At 37.5% G+C, this 21,640-nt stretch overlaps 1 protein-coding gene across 4 annotated transcripts in view; it reads left to right on the top strand.

Moving 5' to 3' along the window:
• The window catches only part of LOC145684211 (solute carrier family 35 member F3), a 279,497-nt gene that overhangs the window by 227,875 nt on the left and 29,982 nt on the right, over positions 1–21,640 (top strand). For 3 of the 4 annotated variants that reach the window (XR_014131254.1, XM_081756279.1, XM_081756278.1), the window contains exons 7-9: positions 9,993–10,121; positions 13,594–13,783; positions 16,510–16,599. Coding sequence is in view for 2 of the 4 variants with exons in the window: in XM_081756279.1 (XP_081612405.1) it covers positions 9,993–10,121; positions 13,594–13,783; positions 16,510–16,599 (409 nt within the window). In the remaining 2 variants the exon portion in view is untranslated. Of the gene's footprint in view, positions 1–9,992; positions 10,122–13,593; positions 13,784–16,509; positions 16,600–21,640 lie in introns of those variants that run through there. The other variant, XR_014131253.1, reaches the window with a different exon arrangement.

Here is a 21,640-nt window from a genome sequence, read left to right as displayed (position 1 = left end):
ACGCTGCTATTAATTTATATGGGGCTGCTTAAAGCAAGAAGTATATAAGAACAATTCTAGAACTATACCTGGAAACTGAACATTTGCAGTGCCATTGAGAACATTAACACTTCTACTCTTCATAAAGTTGTTTCCAACATCGTGAAACGTGTGAACCAGTGTTTAAATCAAAACAGCGGGCACTTCCAGCATCGCTATTGAGCTGAAAACTCGTTTCATGATAGTAGCAGTGTTGCCGGGAGCATGTAAGTAAACGTTTTAACATAATAATTTCAAAGTTTCTTTTTCGTTGATTTCAAGAATTGCACAATGTAGACAGATTCTTAACGCACCTTTTGATGCACTGAAACATCAGTAATGTTGCCAATTCAGAGTGTTAATTTATGAAAACTACGATTTCCTTAGTTACCCTTTACAGAGACCTCATCTAATTAGTTATAGGTGTAAATGAAAAATTATTGTTTCTGCTTTACAGTTTTCAAACTACTCCAACTAAACAAACTGAAAATTAACGGCAGAACATCCATACGTATGAGTTATGAGTCAATTTACGTTACTTGTAAAAAATGATTTACACTTTCGGTTTATCTGGCAACACTGTGTGGTTGCTAATGTACTTCAATCGTTGCTTCCTAGTTTAAAAATATATGCATGAACAAAGCTTCATTTTGATATAACCATTATTTGTATATCTCCTCAGGTTCAAAAGTTCTACTATTCCAAACTCCGGGTTGCATTGTATATTGGACACCCTGTACATGGCAAAATTCTCACTTTAATCACCAGCTACCTGAAGGACCGTGAACAGAGAGTTGTTCTTTCAGATGCGAATTCTAACCCCCAGCCCGTGATCTCAGGAGTGCCTCAAGGGAGTGTACTTGGGGCCCTGCTATTTGTCCTATATATGGATGACTTCTACTCACACTTATCAGCTCATCCTAGTGGCCTGATTTTTGCTGACGATTGTAAGTTATACAGAGAATATGGTGTCCCCATGAAACGATTGCCCTACATGAAGACAAAATTATCTTATAGGCTGGTGTAAAATGTGACACTTGAAACTTAACAGCAAGAAATGTGACAGTATTACCATTACTCTGAAAAAGTATCCTGTTCCCTACACATACTACATCAACGATTCACCTATTACACATTCTGTTAGTCGATCTTGGTGTCATCTTTGATTCGAAACTATATTCTCTGACCACATCTCCTCAGTACTTAATGGGGCGTTTACACTTAGTCGATTTGCGTTCGATTCAGTTGAATTGACGTCACTTTCAACTTAATCGACCGTGTAAACAGGACTTCAACTTAATCGCTTGTTGATCGAAAGCGACTAATCGACTAACAACTGAACGATCTATTTCCTGTGGTCGATTCTATTTTCTTCTGCTATAACACCGCAAAGTGTACCAATTACTTTTTGCTTGGACGTCTTTAAAATTGCCAGTCGATTTCTAATCAACCAGAGGAGAGCGAGTCGACAAGCAGCATTCAATTTCGGTTGAAACAATTGAACACATCCATCGATCTCATTCGGTCTAGTTGCTTCGATTTAGTCGCAAATGCAGCGAGTCGATTTAGCCGTGCGACTAAATCGACCAAGTGTAAACGCCCCATAAGAAATCAATGAGCATGTTGGGGTTTCTTTATCGATTTACTTAACTATACACTGTTTCATCATTAGCAACTTTTTATTTAAAAAAAACTCTAATACTGCCCAAGATCGAATATTGCTCTCCCACATGGGCCATGGCAGCACCTACACTTCTCTCTAAACTTGATTCTATTCTCAATGTCTTTATTGTTGTAGTACATTTTCGTGTTCCCGCACGTCGAATATTACCTAAAGAAGAACTCTTGCTATATCTTAATATCCAGACTCCAGGAGTACGTAGAAATTAACTCTGACCTGAAATTTCTTCATAAAATAGTTAATGGAAATTTAAGATCGGAAACATTACTTCAGGAACTATTCTTATGTGTCCCTCCCCGCATAACCCGGAATATCCACCTATTCCACAATACCCGTTCTAGGTTGACAATCATAGAACTGTTATAATCATTTATCGACTGATGTTGACTTTATTTTCGAGCTTTTCGATGTTTGAATTAATCGATTTTGGCGAAATAATATTACTTTTGCACTATTTGTTGACAGTGTTGTTTTGTTTTTCCTGCTTGTTAACATTTCCCTGTGGTAAAATGGTAAAGTTACGCTGTATCTGGGAATTTGTTCAATAAATTAAATAAAATTGAATGAATGATCTATGTTAGAAATGAAAGTTGAGTAGGATGCAGTATTCTATGTCGTAAATTTGATGGCTTTATACTACAATTTAGAAATTCATCGTCTTTATGAAAGTGCATTATGTATGTAAAGAATGTACTTTCGTAATGTATCACATGAACGCAATATTAAATTGACGGAATTTAAAAAGAAGTTGGTTAAATGTTTTCATCAAGTTTTGTTATTTATTGTCATTTAAAAGAAAAAGAAACAGCGAACCTACTTAGTAAGTTTACAATTTTAAGTTCAATATAGAATAAATCGTAGCAGCCGCCATCAAAAGCGGGTATCGTCTTCATTTATGGTTTTGGAATGTTATTCTATTATGCAGGTCAAAAATCTTTCAGTTTAACCTCCCACGATTATATCCTTTAGGCTAAGGGAGACGGATGAATGATAATGGAAGAATTGGTAGAATGAGAAAGTGGGAGGAAACGGGAGTACCCCTAGAAAACCTACATATACGATGTTGTCCACCACTAACTTACTTCGCCGGGTATCGAACCACGGACCCTACGCACTAGATTACTATTGTTTATGACCTCTGTCAAAAGTCGTGTTTCTTGACACTCAATCAAAGTGCCTTTATCGTAGAGTTCTTAACACTTTGCAGACGAACTGCTTTTTCCAGCAAACGGAGGTTTCTCGGAGCTTTCCCAAAATGTGTAGGAAAAGAAAAACTTTCATTTTAAAAACCATTTCTGAAAACTACAAAACTTGCTATAGAAATTTTTAAAAAAAAGAGAGAATGCTATACTCATTGTCCTTCTTCTGGACGTTAATTCAATGAGGGACAGAGCCCACCGCGCGTCTATAATATGTTAATTGGCGATTGCAAGAGGAAGCCATAATATTCAGCCTTCATGGAATCCCTACAATCCAATTTTTCACTCTAGCTCTCAAATTTCTATTTTTTATATATCTTTTAAAGCTATAAGGTAAAGAACTAGACAATATCTCTACCCTATTAATTTTGTGACTCTGCCTAGTTGCCCTAGACAAATGCGTAAGAAAGAACCTGCCTTCTGGAAGAATACCTACCCGAGAAACTTGCAATCGATAAACGCCTGAAATGTTATGTGACCAAAATAACATTACGAAATGCTGGTTGCATATACATAAGGTATTGTAGCATACGAATTCTGTCAGGGGAGACGGGAAAATAACCAAACTGAGAGCTCACTTCCACTCGCACACTGCCGGAAATTGAAAGGGCATTTTTTATTTTTTTTTAAAGTCTAACTTCCCACGATTATCCCTTCTAGACTAAACGAGACAGATGATTAATGAAAGCGAATGATTGTGAAATTAAATTTTTTGTCCTCTCTTATTGGAAATCGAACTCAGGATCGCGTGCAGCAAAGGCACTTACGTTAGCTACTACACAAGTGGGGAGGGAACTTAAAAAGGGCGTTTAGCTTTGAAACACTATTACTAATAATTAGTATATCCACAAGTGGAAGCAATGCTTGTTTTCAGTTTCCCTACTTGTGCTTCTTTTACCCGCTATTTTCTTCATAGCAAACTAGCTTAGAATTTGAACAAAATTTGAAAAACTTTGAGTTTTACGTCCCACGGATACGGCTTATGGAGACGTTGATGATGAGAATGAATGAAGTGGTGGGATGAGAAAACGGGAGAACCTAGAGAAAACGCACTGACACGGTGTTTGTCCACCAGAAAGTTGACTTGGTACGAGTTTGGATCCAACCAGAGACCCTACATACCAGAAGTGAACGCTCTACCACTGAGTTACCACGGTCCTCAGATATAAAGAAGAACGGGGTTGTTTTAAGGCAAAAAAAACATGCACCTAGAACTATCACACACACAAACACACCATACACAATCATGTGTATATATAAGTAAACGTGCCAAATGTGATAGCACACGAAGTCAATGAAATGAAATAGAAATTACAGTGCCGGAAAAAATCTTGAAACAAATCAGAAATCATTGTGGAACAAATTAAAAATCATTACAAATTCATAATATTAAAGTGTTTTATTGTGGCTAATACTTTACAATTAGTAATTTGTCATATCACCTTTACATTGTATCACCATCTGCAGTCGTTTAGGCACTGATTCAGCCAGGCTGGCGAAGTGTGTAAAGTCCATTGTTATCCACAGTGTTTTGATCGTTTCCTTTAGATCATTGATGTTGTTTGGTTTGTTTTTTGAACCTTGCTTTTCATGACGTTCCAGCCGTTTTCGATTGGATTAAGGTCAGGACAATTACCTGGCCACTCTAACAGAGTAATATTATGATCACTGAGAAACTTTTGCACTGCCTTGGACAAGTGGGCCAGGGCCCCATCATGCATAAAATAATCACACTCATGAATGTCCCAAAAAGAAAATAAATGTTCTTCCAAAACATTAATATAATTGCTTGCTTTATGGTTTCATTCTTGGGAAGGAAGTACAAACCTCCTCTGCCCTTGTTATCACTGAATGCACCTCACACCATCACACAATCAGGGTATTTAATGCTCTTAACTGTAAATTTTGGGTCATACTGTGAAGCAGTACTCGGACAGTGCACCATCTTGGATCCAACCCGGATCAACCTAAAAATGCTCTCATCACTAAACATAACTTTCTTCCACTCTTCAGATGTCTAATCTTGATATTTCTTACAGAAGTCAAGCCTTTTTCTCTTCATTGCTGCTGTGAGCAGAGGCTTCTTAGCAAGTCCAGATCCTTTTGCAGACGGTGACGAATTGTCCTAGTTGGGACTTTCTGGAATAGCTCAGGATACTTGTTTTTCAATTCTACAGTGGTTATGGAAGAATTTAACATTTCTTCACGCTTTAGAAGTTTAGGTGATAAATTCTCTCCCTTGACATTCCAAGATCTCTGGATACAGCAATTGAAGACTTTGGGGCAAAAACCCTGTTAAGTCCAAAAAGTGAAAGTGTAAAGGAGATAGCTGCACAAGGGTTTCTCGTCGTCCGATTTTCTTCAAACTTAACACATATATACTAGACCGAAAATAAATCGACACGTATTTTTTTGTTTCTTTCGAAAAATAATAAGTTAAGGGTGGCAAAGGACCACTTTTCAAAAAACGATCTCCTTCACTAAGAGGGTCACATTAAAGAAACGAAACTCTGCCGGTGCAAAGATGACTTCAAACTAGGAAATACGGGTTTTGTCGTTTTTCCGAGAAAAGAGTTTCAGGGGGCAATGGCTCCCTTTGAAATGACAAAAGACACTGCACAATCCTTATGCAAATTAGATTTCCGTGGAATTGCTTGAAATCGTGATATAATGTAAATATTGTGTACCTGAAAAAAGTCTCAATGGGCACAAGCAAAAATCATTGACCGTTTGGCCACTACAGGGCACGTTTTTGAAAACAGCCGAATATTACGATATTCTAAATTTCTGTAAAAATGACTGAAACCGTGATATGTGTAGATATTTTGATCATGAGAAAAGTCTTAATGGACATAACCACCAATCACTGACCGTTTGGCCACTACAGGGCCACATTTTTGAAAACAGCAGAAGGTAACGTTATTCTGGATTTCGGTGAAAATGAATGAAACCGTGATATGTTGTAGATATTGTGAACCTAAGAAAAAGTCTCAATGGGCACAACCACTAATCATTAACTATTTGGCCGCTGCAGAGCCACTTTTTAAAAAAGAGCAGAGGATAACGATATCCTGGATTTCGGTGTAATTGCTTGAAACTGCGATATGTTGCAGATATTGTGATCCTGAGAAAAGTCTTAATGGGCAAAACCACCAATCACTGACCGTTTGGCCACTACGGAGCCACTTTTTTGAAAGCAGCCGAGCCGAAGATAGTGATGTGCTGGATTCGGTCAGAATGACAGAAACCGTGATATGTTGTAGATATTGTCATCCTGAGAAAAAGCTTTAATGGACACAACCACAAGTCACTAATCGTTTGATCACCACTGGGTTACCTTCTTAAAAATAGCCAAGTATAACGATGTTCTGGATTTCTGCAAGAATGAGTAAATTTGTGATGGGTTGTGGATCTTCTCATCGTGAGAAAAAGGTCTTAATAGACACAACCATCAGTTGTTGACCGTATGGCCACTACAGGTTCAGATTTTTGAAAACAGCCGGATATAACGATATTTGTGATTACGGTGTAAATGAATGAAACTGTGATACGTTGTAGATGTCATAATCCTGAGAAAAATGTCTAGGGCTTTCCAAGGTTTACCTTTGTTCCACAAAATGAACATCAGAATGTTGTCTATGCTTAAATTGTTAGCCGCTACTCTCCCCATCCCTTTTCCGGGTTGTGGGATAGGACTTTTCATGGCTTCATACAATTCCACTAAAACTTCAGAATATCCTTACCTTCTGCTGTTTTAAGTAAAGTGGTCCCGTAGTTACCAAGTTGTCAGTGATAGGTTGTTGTGCCCATTGAGACTTTTTCTCAGGATCCAATATTAACAACATATAGCTTCAAGCAATTAAACCGAAATTCAGAATACGGTTACCTTCTACTGATTTCAAAAAAGTGGCCTTTTAGTGGCCAAACGGTCGACAATATATCACAGTTTCAAGCAATTACACCGAAATCCAGAATACCGTTACCGTTTCATTTAACTTTTACAGGACGAGCGGCTCAAGGGTTGAGGCAGCAGTTTAAACCTCCATCACTTCGCTCCTAATTAACCTAAATAGACGATTTGGGTGTTTATCTCTTTAGAAAGAATCACACTTTTCAAAGGTGTGCATTTAGTGCATATCGGGGGTCCACCAGAGGAAGGGAAGGGGGGAAAGTTGGATGTTTTAGTTCCCCCTCCCCCTTAGCATTTGGGGAAGACAGACTCTACCCCTAAAGGAAATACAAGCATAAAAAGTGATATCAATAAAGATAAATAAACATCCTAACTAATGATACCCTGTGTATGACCATTCTTGCGCACGACAAATAACAGTGTTGCCAACTTCGAGAAAATGTATTTTTTATTTCAATTTTTAAAAAATTCTTCTTCTTCTTCTTCCTTTACGGGTTGGGCACGAGGGGCACAAAAGTTACCTCGTTGGAATTTGTTCCATAATTTTTCCAACGAGGTATTGCTTGTATCTCTGTGACGATTAGGGGCGTCAGGGTAGACGAAAATATTTCGAAAAATATATGTAGAGGGTGTTTCTCGTAGGACACACGTTTGGAATGTTTTTCTCACTTGGTATTGAACTTTCGCCCTTTATTCTTTTACATGATTGTACCCAATGTACGTGATTCACCTGAGCGTACACGTGAAAATATTTTTCCTGCGTATCACAAGTAACAGTGTTGCCAGCTTCTGGCAAATTTCAAAAACAAAAAATCTCATTTTAAAAAATTTCTTCTTCTTCTTCTTCTTCTTCTTCTTCTTCTTCTTCTTCTACGATAGCACGATGGACACAAAAGTTAGCTCGCTGTAATCTGCGTTCCATAACCTTTACAACTAGGTATAGTTCTTGTCCCTGTGGCAATTAGAATGGGTACTAGGGCCGCCACAGTTTTCTTGAAATCCCTATCCGTCCTGTAAAAAGTGGCCCTATAGGGTCAAACAGTCAGTGATGGATGGTTATGTCATAATATCTATAACATATCACGGTTTCATTCATTTTTACCAAAATCCAGAATAACGTTACTTTCTGCTCTTTCCAAAAATATTGCCCTGTAGCGGCCATACGGTCAGTGATTGGTGGTTCTGCATATTGAGACTTTTTCTCAGCGTCACAATATCTACAATATATCACAGTTTCAGTCATTTTCATCGAAATTCAGAATATCACTATCTTCCGCTGATTTCAAAAAAGTGGCCTTGTAGTGGCCAAACGGTCAGTGATTGGTGGTTATGTCCGTTAAGACTTTTTCTCAGGATCAAAATATCTACAACATATCACGGTTTCAGTTTTACCGAAATCTAGAATATCGTTATCTTTGTTTTCAAAAAAGTGGCCCTCTTGTGACTAAACGGTCAGTGACTTGTGGTTATATCCCTTAAGACTTTTTTCTCAGGATCAAAATATCTACAACATATTACGTTTCAGTCATTTTTACAGAAATCGAGAATATCGTTATCTTCGGCTGTTTTAAAAAAAGTGGCCCTGTAGTGGCTAAATGGCCAGTGATTTTTGATTGTGCTCATTGAGACTTTTTCTCAGGTACACAATATTTACAACATATCACGATTTCAAGCAATTCCACGGAAATCTAATTTCCGTAAGGATTGTGCAGGGTCCTTTGTCATTTCAAAGGGAGCCATTGCCCCCTGAAACTCTTTTCTCACAAAAACGACAAAATCCGTATTTCCTACTTTAAAGTCATCTTTGCACCGGCAGAGTTTTGTTTCTTTAATGTGGCCCTCTTAGTCAAGGAGATCGTTTTTTGAAAAGTGGTCCTTTGCCACCCTTAACTTATTATTTTTCGAAAGAAACAAAAAAATACGTGTCGATTTATTTTCGGTCTAGTATATATGTGTTAAGTTTGAAGAAAATCGGACGACGAGAAATCCTTGTGCAGCTATCTCCTTTACACTTTCACTTTTTGGACTTAACGGGTTTTTGCCCCAATGTTTTCAATTACCGAATCACCTTTCTCCAGAGGAGTTAAGGCCCGGGATTTCTCTGCCATTGTCTGTTTTTTACGACCCTTTGTGAGTAATCAGAACAAAGTTATAAGACCACCAACTTTTAAGAACTTATACAAAAATCTAGCTGCACAGAGCAAAGAAAAGAACTATTTCGCCGTACAATGCCACGAGACACACTGAGCTTCTGCTGGGTAAGGGCCCCATCAGGAAGTCGCGGTGGGAAAGAGGGATTGCCGCCGTCGACGGTGGCGGGCCGCTGGAGGCAGCCGTCACCCGTCCATGGTGGTACGACGATCTACTTGTTCAAAGTTTCCGATCTTTTGCCGAGGCGGCAAGCAGGCGAAAATCGTAATATACAATGCCCTTTGCTGACTCTTTGCTCACTGTTGCCAACCGTCAGAGTCGGCAAAACAGTCGGAAAGACCTCTTTCCGACCCTTTGCCGACTTCTTATGCCGGCCTCTTTCCGACGGCGGCGCCGGCGCATTTAATGCTCATTTCCGGCTGTTTACCGACTGCTCGGCAAGGTAACCATTAGTCGCGGTCGAAAATCGCGCGGAAAGACGCCTGTTTCCGGCGCTGGCAATCCGACCGCTGCATCTGGTCGGCATGGGCAAATTGTCCGACTGTAGGCGGCAGGATCCTGGTGGGGAGAAGATTGCAAGTGGTGCGCTAATGACTGACGTCATCAGGCTCCTCTTACATTTTGCATGTAAAGTTTTTTTTGTCACATAATATAAAGATTTTTTTGCCGGCACTGTACCAGTAAATCAGAAGATATTACAGCTAATTGTAGCTTGTAGTTAGATCTTTAAATTTTCAGTAGCACTTCTTTTCGAGCATTTGTATTCATATGCCAAGAAAAAAAGAAATTCGATTTTACGTTGGAATTTTGTTTTTTACGAATGGTCCCATGTTCGATATCCGGTTGCTGGAACCTATATCGAGAGAAACCTTACAAGCGTGAGATTGATGTACAATTCTCTGCTTGTTCACTGACAATTTTTTTTATCTTACTTGATTTTCGAGTGTGTTCTATTGCAAAAGTAAGGATAAATCTCATTTTGTTTCATTTACTGTTATTTATTTTTTTATTATCTTCGTAATTTCTTTTGTAGATAATGGCGGTTATTATGTGTGATACTGGTATAGCGCTTCTCGCCTACATGGATGGAATAACAGGAAGCCCAACGCTTGGTGGCGTATTGCTCGCAGCGGCAGCTGCTGCAGGTTCCGCTGTGTATAAGGTAAGAACACTTTTTGATATCGTTTTAGAAAATTGTTTCTCGTGACAGGCCCGTATCCACAGGGGGCAAGGGGGCCGAGCCTCCCTAAACTTTGGCCCCCATAAAATTTCACGGTAGGCTTGAAAATTAACTATAATATGGTGATGAAGTCTAATATGATTGGGTCGGGCTCCCCTAACTTCTACCGGGCCTCCCCTAAATTTTTGGGCTGGCTACGAGCCTGTCTCGTGATACAATAACTCTTTAATTAAAAAATACAATATTACCTATCGTCAGTCACGTACGCAAGAATTTATTTCGAGAGAGGAGGTCCAATGCTTTTCGGGAGATTCAAATTCAATATGAAGATAAATTATATTAAAATTTGTAAAATCACCCCTAAAATTAGACATTACCAGAAAAGTCGGGATCGCGGAGGAGGTTTGAACCATCAGGATCCACCTCTCTATAGACCAGCGTTCCCTAACCTTTTTCAACTTGTGGCACACTACGGGTGTTACTTGAATTCTCGCGGCACACTTATAGATACTATTATTTGTAAATATAAACACAGAGATATTTTTTCTGTGATTATTGATCTCCTCCTCACAGAGAAGAAAGCTCTATCACTGGCTTATCCCCGTGGTAAATCATTATGCTTATTTTTCATTCTAATTTAAAAATAGAAAACAATTGCTATGAAATATTTGACTCAGGTTTTAAAAATACGCTTTCTTTTTAAAAATTGTATCCAGCCTTTTATTAAGAAGGAAGATTATTAAATAACGAACGAACAAACAAATCTGTTGTATTTTTAAAACACAAATGTAGATAAAGTATCAAAAGGATTGAATGATATTTTAAATTTTCAAGTTACGAAATAGTCTGCAACAGTAAAGAAGCAATAATAGTCATAACAATGATAACAAATACTTTTTTTCAACATTAGAAATGTACAGAACAGTAACCTGGTATGAAACTTGAAATTGTAGATTCATAGTAGAGGTTCATAGTAATGTGAAATACAAATATATATATTTCCCTACGTTTTGCAATTTGATTGCTATAAAATTAATAATTTTGTTTCGATTCCTACGGCACACCGGTTGGGAGACGCTGGTATAGACCTATACCTACCAGCATCAAACAAAAACAAAGACCGAAACATAATCCTAAGCTGTCAAGTTACTTAATATTCAACAAGTACTGTCAATTACAACAATCATGATCAGTAAAAATAAATTGATACTAATACTACTTTGGTGATATTATGCAGTGTGGCAGCCGAATTGACGTTAAGCCTGAGTGGAGTGCTATTGCGTAACATGAGAAATCAGCTATAATAGGCGAGTTTTACGAAATGTTGATAAGATTGTTGTCTCTACTAAGAACATGCAATCTTATTCAAGAATTATTGGCGTCATTTCACGTTTTGTCATAGGAAGGGGGAGGGGCAAGGATTGTCCACTAACATAGGACTTTCACGTCTTTTACTAGTATAGATTTTTTTATATAAAAATAAGCATATGTTTCTCAAGTTAAAGGGAAACAATTGCCCCTACCCTTCTCAAATGACGCCCCTGGTTATTAGGATCTCGCACGGGGGGCGCGGTGGCTCAGTGGTAGAGCGTTCACCTCTGGTGCTTGGGGTCCCGGGTTCGATCCCAGCCCCCGCCAAGTGAACTTTGTGGTGGACAAACACCGTGCTCGTGGGTTTCTCGTGGTTCTCCCGTTTCCTCCCACTTTCTTCATTCCACCATTTTCATTCATCTCTCATTATCACCGTCTCCTTTAGCCTCACCGGCATAACCGTGGGACGTAAAACTTAAAGATTTCATTTCATTTCATAGGATCTCGCAGTGAGATTTGTAAGGTTGTTCTGTTAGTACGATGCGTATGTGAAAGAAAAAGGCCGATATTGTTTTAAGAAACAAGACAATGATAGGAGAAGAAATTTATTGCAACTGATTTACAAGTACATACCTTGACTATTTTTTTGACGTAGTCGCCATGAAGCTTCAGACATTTCTAATAACGTGGCACAAGCTTCCATATACTACCTGCGTAAAAATCTGCCACCTGAATGTGTAGCCAGTCTAGAACTGATCTTGAGTACTTCATTATCGTTGAAAACGATTTGATGAAAAAAAAAAACTTTTTCAGATAAAGAAAAAGAAAGAAATCACGTGGAGTAAGGCCAGGCTATAAGGGAGATCATTGAACAGCTCCCATCAAAATTTTTGAATTGTCTCAACCATACGAGCAGCTGTGTGTGGGCAGGCGTTGTCATGGATCAGAAGAATTCCAGAGCGTACCATTCCTCTCGTCGATTTTGGATGGCACTTCGCAGATTATTGAGGCTTGGCAATAGATATCTGCTGATCTGCTTTAATTCTTCGTTCTGGTTTCAAGGATTCCACAAGATCACACTCCAAAGCACGGTTCCCATGTTTTTGTGAACTGTTGATGCTTGTTTGAATTTCTTAGCTTTAGGACAACCAAAAGTGCCACTATTGTATTGACTACTGCTTCGACTCTTCAATGGCATATGATATCAGATTTCATCCCTCACTATGGGAGAAAAGAGGCCATATCCATCCACCCCCCAGCAGACCAAAAAATTACGTGCAGCTGTCATTCTTTGCTCCTTGTGAGTGTCTGTCAACATTTGTGACATCCACCTCTCCCACAGTTTTTGATAACCCAGCTTATCAGTCACAATTTTATGTTCCTGGACACTCCTAAAAACTCTTTGGTGAATGCAGTTATTTGTAAACCGGCGATTGGATCGCACTTTTTCTTTAATGCGTTCCACTAAATCGTCCGTCTGAACACTAGGCCTTCCCCTGCGCTCATCGAGATGAACATTTGAATGCTCTTCCCGAAACTTTCTGTATCATTGTCTAATTTTCCCTTTACTCATTACTGTTAGCCCGTAAATGATACACAATTCCTGAGGGATGTCAGCTGCATTCTGTCTTTCGGTGTTCATAAATCGTGTGACAGATCTCACTTCACATTTGACGGGATTTTTTTTTTTTAATCACGGAAACCATTTCACATTACTGCTACTCGCATGTACACAACTTAACTCGGACGATTCTATCTCTGTTGTAAGCACAGAATACTAAAGCATGCTTCTGCGCATGTTCAACTTCATCAGTGTTGCCAACCTAGCGTAAAAATCATCGACTCTTTTTTGACATACACCTCGTATACCATCTGCATCAGCTACACTTTAGCCAAAATTGATGGTGATCCGTCAGGAAGTCCTACAACATTTTTGTCCCCCGGACGGACACGGGGACAGACAGAGCAAATCTGAAGGAATTTTAGTAAAACAAACTCTTTAATAAAAACTAGAGTATCATACCTAGTTTCCACTGCCTTTAATCCACATCTCAGTTCACTATTTTAAAAACACAAGGTATTATTTGTAACTTTTTTCTCTGGTATAATCTACAGTGTTCTCTTTTTCTCTTCTGCTGTACAGGTGCTGTTTAAGAAAGTGATTGGTGAAGCTACTTACGGCCAGGTGTCTTTGTTCTTCTCTCTGATTGGTTTATTCAACGCTGCCTGTCTGTGGCCTCTGTGTCTGACTTTGTACTTCACAGGGGTGGAAACATTTTCGTGGGAGAGATTGCCATGGCAAGTGTTGCTCGGAGCTAGTGGACTGTCGCTTGGTAAGAAATATTCCATCTTATATTTTTGGAATATTTTTATTTATTTTTTTTATTTTTTTAAAATACAAAAGCATATGTTAATCTACTTATAAAAGAAATCTAGTAATAACAATAGTTCAACGTTGAAAACTTTTTATGCTGATAACTAGAGCAATCGACATTATGCTTTATTTTTTATTTAATTATGCTTCATTTTCCAAATTATGCTCTATTATGTTTTATTGTTAGTTTCAATCATTGTTTTACATTAATCGTGTATAATCAATCAATATATATAATAAAAGTAAGTGTGGTTTGTCCGTGCGTGCCACAAAGGCTCCGAAACCAAGACCCGGAGTCTGATGGGAGTTATATGGTATTGTAGCCCTGTATTTCCCATCCATGAAGAAGGTTTCGGTTTGGACCAGCAGGAGACCTAGAAGGAGAAAACGCCCTAGCAACGGTGTTTTTAAAAAAGTGGGTTAAATTTTAACGACAATGAGTGCATCTCTTTATTTTCAATTTCAATGTTGCTTTTCTTTCTACACAAATCATTATTGATCGAATATTCCAGAATGTTCTAGAATTATCAACAACAAAATCATGGTGAAAATAGAATAGGAGTTCATCAAAATGGCGGCAGATGTGTTTCGCTAATGTGAACAATTAATACTCATACTTATCTACATGATTAAAATGATTTTAAAAGTCAATCAATGAAGTGCTAGTGTATAATATTTACTATACATTAAATATTCTAAATATCTTGATCTATTTATTAATATTTTATGCAACCAGTTTCTTTCATATTTAATGAACTTTCTATTTAATGCCCTGTAAAGAGATATGCTTTACTCGAGTCAGTTTTTTCTATCACTTGGGTGCGCCTTAGCGGTGCATATATACAAAAAGGGAAAGTAAAAGACGCCACCAAAAAGTGCAGAAAGTGCTCACGTTCAAGAGGTATACATAACAATATAGTGTGAAGTTCTTGTGCGCTTTTTGTACATTTCGAATCATCATATATACAATTCTTGTACACATGATTTTTGTACCGGAGAAAGTAACTGACTTAAGATGTTTACAAACTATGTACAATACCACTAATTTCACTCACATAATATCACCTTCGCTATTCAGCATATCTGAAGCCAAATGCTGCAAAACTTGTTTGAAGTTTGTTAAAGTAACATACATATACACCACACTAAAATAGGTTACGAATGAAAAGTTAGTCAGCTTTATCTATATCATTCTCAGTCTATTCGTTTCCACTACCACCTCCTTGGTTAATTGCAAAGAATTGTGCTATATACAGGGTGTTCATTTATTATGTAGCCAAAATCTATTGCTGAAATCCTCACATCTACACAATAAAAAAGTCCATATGAGTATAGGGCGAAAAACGTTGTTTCAAGGTTACGAGATGCCGAAATCGAGAAAATCGTCATTTTGAGGCTGCCTAGCTCGAAAACTATGAGATATCAAAGGCAGTTAAAGAACTATTAGAGGAACTAGTACACTGTCTATCTAAATAGCCAAGTTACAGAGTTGGATTATACTGGCGTGCATGATTTTAGAGAGAGAGGTGGAAGAGCGGAACCTATACTGCAGCTCCCTCTATAAACTCCGTTGCGCCGACACGTCCTAACTCTGAAACATGGTTAATTAGATTAACAGGGTACTAGTTCCTCTAACAGTCCTTTAACCTCCCTTGATATCTCTCATAGTTTTCCAGCTAGGCAACGTCAAAGTTACAATTTTCTCGATTTCGACATCTCGTAACTTTGAAACAACGCGTTTTTCGCCCTATGTTCATATGGACTTTTTTATTGTTTAGGTGTGAGAATTTCACCAGTGGATTTTGGCTACATAATAAATGAACACCCTGTATTTTAATTTATGCTTTATGCCTTATTTTCTAAAATTATGCTTATAAAATTAGTTTCTTCTGGACCCTTAGACAACCACAACCATGTTCAAGGTACTAACTATGCTTCTGATGTTATGCTTTTGAGTTGCCCTACTGATAATCTTAAACTTTTTAAATGTATTAAGGCTGATTCACACTTAGTGTGTAGTTCCCCGTCCGTGTCGACCGAAGTTTCTTTTCAGATTTTGACATTGAATAATCATTGTGTTGTCTCTTTTATTTCACACATGACGTGCCGTGCCCCGATAAGCCGCCTTGAAGAGAAACCCAGTCGTGGCTTTTCGGCTGCGATCCTTCGGCTTTCTTTGCAGCATACGAAGCGACACGAAGTTGACCAGAACCAAGGGGAATGGTATAGAAATCAGTAGCGACACGGCATTGGTATGTGTGATTGGTCGCGGCCGTGGCACGGAGAGCATGGCAGGGGATGGCATGGGGCACGGCGCACTCTGTGTGAATTAATCTTTAGCTCAATTCTACCATGTTGTTAGCGTTTACTAAAAAAAAAAAAAAAAAAAAAAAAATCCAAAGACCAATTGATGGATCGTAGTTAGCTGAACAAAATGATATGAGCGAATGAAAGTCCTGATGCGTAGAACCAATATTAGGTAGGACACAATTTTTAACTGTGTACTGTATTTCAGAACTTTTCATTTGAAATTTAAAAATATATTCACTTCAGCGTAGGTGAACAGTTGTTTACCAGCCAAACTCTTCGTCTTTTTAAACACTGTATTTTATCATTTTATTCTAAACAAATTGTTAAAATTTGCCTATATTTACTAAAGAATATTGAGTTTTCTTTTCTTTTCAGCCGCAAATTTATTGGGCAATTTTGGAGTTGCAGTCACATACGATTTATTTATCACGTTGGGCCTTATCACAGCTGTACCAGTGTCAGCAGGTGAGTTAGTTCATTAACTTTATTATTATTATTATTATTATTATTATTATTATTATTATTATTATTATTATTATTATTATTATTATTATTATTATTATTATTATTATTATTATTGTACCCAATACCTTACATTAAGAGGCCTAATCACTGCGAAATTAAAATACCTCTAATTTTACAATAATTATATGATATCTTCAAATAGATAAAAAAGATAATCGAAATGTGAAACAAGAGCGCCCTAGACAATATTATTTTGCATGAGATACCGTTATCATGAGTCACCTATAACTCGACAAGTTTCAAACCAAGATGCGCAGATCGCTGCGAAGCACTTCGTATTCCACCACCCTCCCCACTACTCTTCCATCCACTGATCTGGCCTTGAAAGTACCAGTGATACTAACTCAGCAAACTTATGCTTCAACAAATATCACCTGCTAAAATAAATGACAAATATTACCGTGTAGCCTTATACCTACAGTATCGACTCGTAATTTTCATATCAGTGGTCCATTTCATTTAATCCCGCTTTTGAAAATGCGTTGCGGTGGTAGCTCTTCGTATTCTACGGTAGTATATTCTGCGTATGTTCGTTATTAAGCTTTATAACGAAGAGAAACCAAAAGGCAAATGACTTAATTTTCTGGATTCCACATTAAAGACTGAACTGACAGCCGAGCCTACTAGAACATTACGATACTGAACCAGGGGCAAATACAGAACGGGGGGCGCATCTTTCTGAAAGGGAAATATTTCTGTCTTACTTCAATGAGACGAGTTGACAAAAGTATTTTTGTCAATATAAGACAACAAATAAGCTGCTTTCAGTCTATTGTTATTACAAACTATGTCTCAAGTGTTATAATGTTTAACATTTTGCGCCCCCCATCCTTCTGAGTAAGAATGAATAATTATTCAACTTCCAAGACCGAACATACAACTTGTGTTAAAAAAAAAAAAAAAAAAAAAAAAAAAAACTATAACAACTGATAACTAGTAGAGAAAACTTTGTTCAACGATTTCTTTTATTTCAGCTAGTTCCTCTTCCAGAAGTGCGGATCAAAATATTTGGCATAGTTGCAATTAAAATATTTGATTTAATTATCACCCTAGTTATACGTTCGAGGTCCCAAAGGTCATGTGGGCCCCCTATTGTATTTATGAATATACATTATTTGGCATAATTTGAATGCAATTTGTCTTAAAATCCTCATGTATATACCTTCTGCATCTGAATGCCACCCCCCCAACTTTACAGAGAAATCGGCGCCCTTGGGTCTGGCCTAAATGCTAACTCGAGTCGGGTCTCACATATTTCTAACTCGAGTCGGGCCTCACATTATTAATTCACGGGCCCGGCCTGAGATGAAACCTACATTCACGCATCACATTCAGTACCGGCGTGTTGGCAAAGTAAGAGTGAAACAGGTGCAACAGAAACTGTTGGAAAAGGGCCAAGTCTTATTATTGTCCATGCAGGAGGGGAATTGGGTTTGTTGATAATGCTCTATTATTCTTCAAATCTAAGCAAAAAAGTGGAGATTATCATGATGACATGAACAGTAGAAATTTTTCAAAATGGATCGATGAAAAACTACTTCCTAATCTTCCCGAAAACAGCGTTGTTGTCGTTGATAATGCCAGTTATCACAATGTTCAAATCAATAAAAGACTATCTATGTCTTCACTTAAAAGCGACATGATACAGTGGCTATCAGCGACAGACAAACCTATAAACGAAACCGAAATTGAAGCGGAGAATAGAGTAAATACATTGTGGAGAATGAACAAAAGACAATTTTTCTTAAGAATTCAAAATGTACCTTATGTGAAACAATACGCGATTGACAAGAAATTTATAAACACGAGGCACACTATAATAAGACTTCCACCTTACCACGCAGACTTAAATCCTATTGAACTTGTGGGGGGGGGATCAAGAGCAAAGCAAGGCAATGCATTTCCGATTCACTGGATGAAAAGAAAGTTATTTAATGAATATTCACCACAGAAATGGGTAAAATGTTGTGAACACGTGAAAAAAATTGAAGATTCTTACTTTGAAAGAGACGGGCTTATGGGTGAGCGTGTAGATGAATTGATAATTAGATTTGGTGAAACCGATACAGACTCAGATTCATCGGCCGATACAGACTCAAATGAGTGGGAGAGTGAAACTGAAGGAGAAATGGAAAACATTTAGAAGGTGATTTCTGTTATCATTTATTTATTTATTTTTCATTAAGATTCATTGCGAACTTTTCCACCTTTTAATTCATATATTACGTTGGTAAGGAATACCCCTAATCATACTTAATTCATTTAATATTCAAAGAGAAAATATTAAAATGCATTAAAAATTTAGTGCAGTCAATATACAGCATTTACACTCAAATGTCGTAGAAAATCCTCAGACCATTCCGCTCCCTCCAGATTGCAACACTGCAAAACATCATCGTCGCGGAGAAGGGAGTGGGGAAATGTAGGATTAGGTGCGCAACAACTAGGCTGCAGCGTTCTGTTTACAAACTTTTTCACTTATAGTAGCTTTCCGTTTGCAGCCATTTAGAAACTCGAAAATAAACGCCGATTTTCTAAATGACTGGAAATCGAAAGCAGAAAAGTGTGTCGTGATAAGGGTTATCTAGGGGCGCTCTTGTTCCACATTTCGATTATCTTTTATCTACAGTATTTGAAGATATCACATAATTATTTTAAAATTAGTGATATTTTAATTTCGGCGTGATGGAGCCTCTTAAAGCTACTCTTACTTAGTACAATCACTAACAAATATAAATTCATATATAATTATCAAGTATTTGACTTACTTAACATATTATGACATTAGCACGCAGTATGATCAATAAGATATAACTCGAAATTATCACTAACTCTAAAATTTTAACATTTATTTAACTCTAATATCGTCCAAAGTGAGACGATAGATAGATCTGTCAATAGTTGGCATTTTGCTGAAAAAAATAACATGCTTGAGGAAAATTCTCATGCGCAGACTTTGAGAAAATCGAGAAAAAAATACTTTTTGTGGCGCTAAAAAGTCTTTCGTTAGTTGCCAATAATAAATCAATAGTTTTTATTCTTCTGAAAACAGATTGTTTATTAATTTGTGTATTGTATATGTAAAGAAATACTTAGCTATAAGTGATCGTAAGAAGTCGAAGCTTGTACATAGATTACCAATTTCACCACCCAATAGAACGCGAGAGTGTGGCCGGGTCGTCAAAGAAACCCATCCATGAAATTTTGTCAGTGTTGTCTCTCGCGCTGTACGAAAAACATCTCCTCAGGACAAGGGCGCCGATCCTGGGAGAAGGGGGGCGAGGAGGCCCGGACCCCTCCAAAGCTCATGTGGGCCCCCCTATTGTATTTATGAATATACAATATTTGGCATAATTTGAATGCAATTTGCCTTAAAATTATCATATATATACCTTCTGCATCTGAATGGGTCCCCCCACATTTACAGAGAAATCGGCGCCCGTGTGTTAGTAAAATAATTATTTCTATATTTGTTTTGTTTATGTATGTATTCGTGTCTACTGTTGTTCTCAGATGTTCGCTTTCTCGGGACCAAGGTGTGTTTGAGTATATCACCAGTTTAACCAGCTACAAGTCTATGTGGCCATCACAGAAGAATAGCTCGCAACCGGGGATGCACTCACTCGCTCCATAGTCATGGGAGAAAGGATCGAACTCAGAAGACCTGCCCTACAAGTGTATTATCTAAATGAAGTTTGCGCAACGGAAAAAAAATATAAATAAACTCGAAAAATTTGGGAAAGTAAATAAAAAAAATAAATCTCAGGATTCGTGACATTCACTGATGGGTTCCCCGTAACGTTTCACTCATATCATTTTCCCCTCGATGATTCATTATCGGATTGATAGGAAGACGCACTATTGATCTCGACTAAATCATGTTTTACTATACAAATTTCTACTCTACTGTATCTCTGTTATATGGAATAAAACATAATTGTTAACCTGAGGCTTTACTTGTTTCACCGAAGCTTTATACAGACTGTTTACATTGAGTTTAGGGGCACAACCATACATCGCATTACACTTTACAGAATCATTTTACCGTGCGTGTCACAATTCGTGACCAACCATTTTACAATACCACATGCACACATACTCTCATGACTTTCAAATTTTATTTCACATATTCCCAATATTTATTACTTTTATTAAATAGTTACTCATTCTCGACTATCTTAAGGAAAGTGCCTCTCATTGGCATTCATATCTTTCATTTAAAAAAAAATCTTACGTTTTAGCTGTTCACAGCAGCTACAATTACTAGGCACCCCTTTTCTTATGTTTATTCATTTCTTGCCTACACATTTTATTACAAATACATATGAAATCACTAAATCCTTAACCTACACTAACCTAAAACACATTCACACTACACACTCACACCAACAAATTTATTTTATAACGTAAAAACGCTTTGGTTGGCAGTCCAGGCCACATTTCTTTTAATGAGATTCTGTTACTAAAAAAAAAAAAAGTTATATGAATGTTCGCACGGTGTAGAAAACCAATTGCCCCTATCGGAAATTTATGACAAAACGACCCATCGTGCTTCTTTTATCAAAGTACAGCTTCGGTTTCTTTCTCATACTTCACGGATACGTTAAGGTTAAAAAAAAAACTTTAAAAGAATAAAATATGTTGAATATATGTTCTATACCGGAGAACGTCATTCCTATCCTATTTGTTTAGCGTGGTTCTAATGTACAGCCAAATGATGCATAGCCAAATTAAAAAAAAAATCACAACAATAATAAAGAATACTGCATATAGCCTTTCACAAGATTTTTGCTTTCTTTGAATAACAGGAATTTCGATAGTCACTCTAAATGAAAATTTTACACTTGCATGTATATTCCGTCAGTATTTGCTCTACCTTTTATTTCCCCCCCCCCCTTTATAGATAAGCCTAAGCCGTCACATATTGTCTCAGTAATTGTGTAGATCCTACGGGAAAGGAATTTACGAAGACATAGTTATA

Source organism: Thermobia domestica, chromosome 4, assembly GCF_964235325.1.
Source record: "Thermobia domestica chromosome 4, izTheDome1.hap1.1, whole genome shotgun sequence".
NCBI lineage: Eukaryota > Metazoa > Arthropoda > Insecta > Zygentoma > Lepismatidae > Thermobia > Thermobia domestica.
This window is presented reverse-complemented; position numbering and strand designations above follow the sequence as displayed.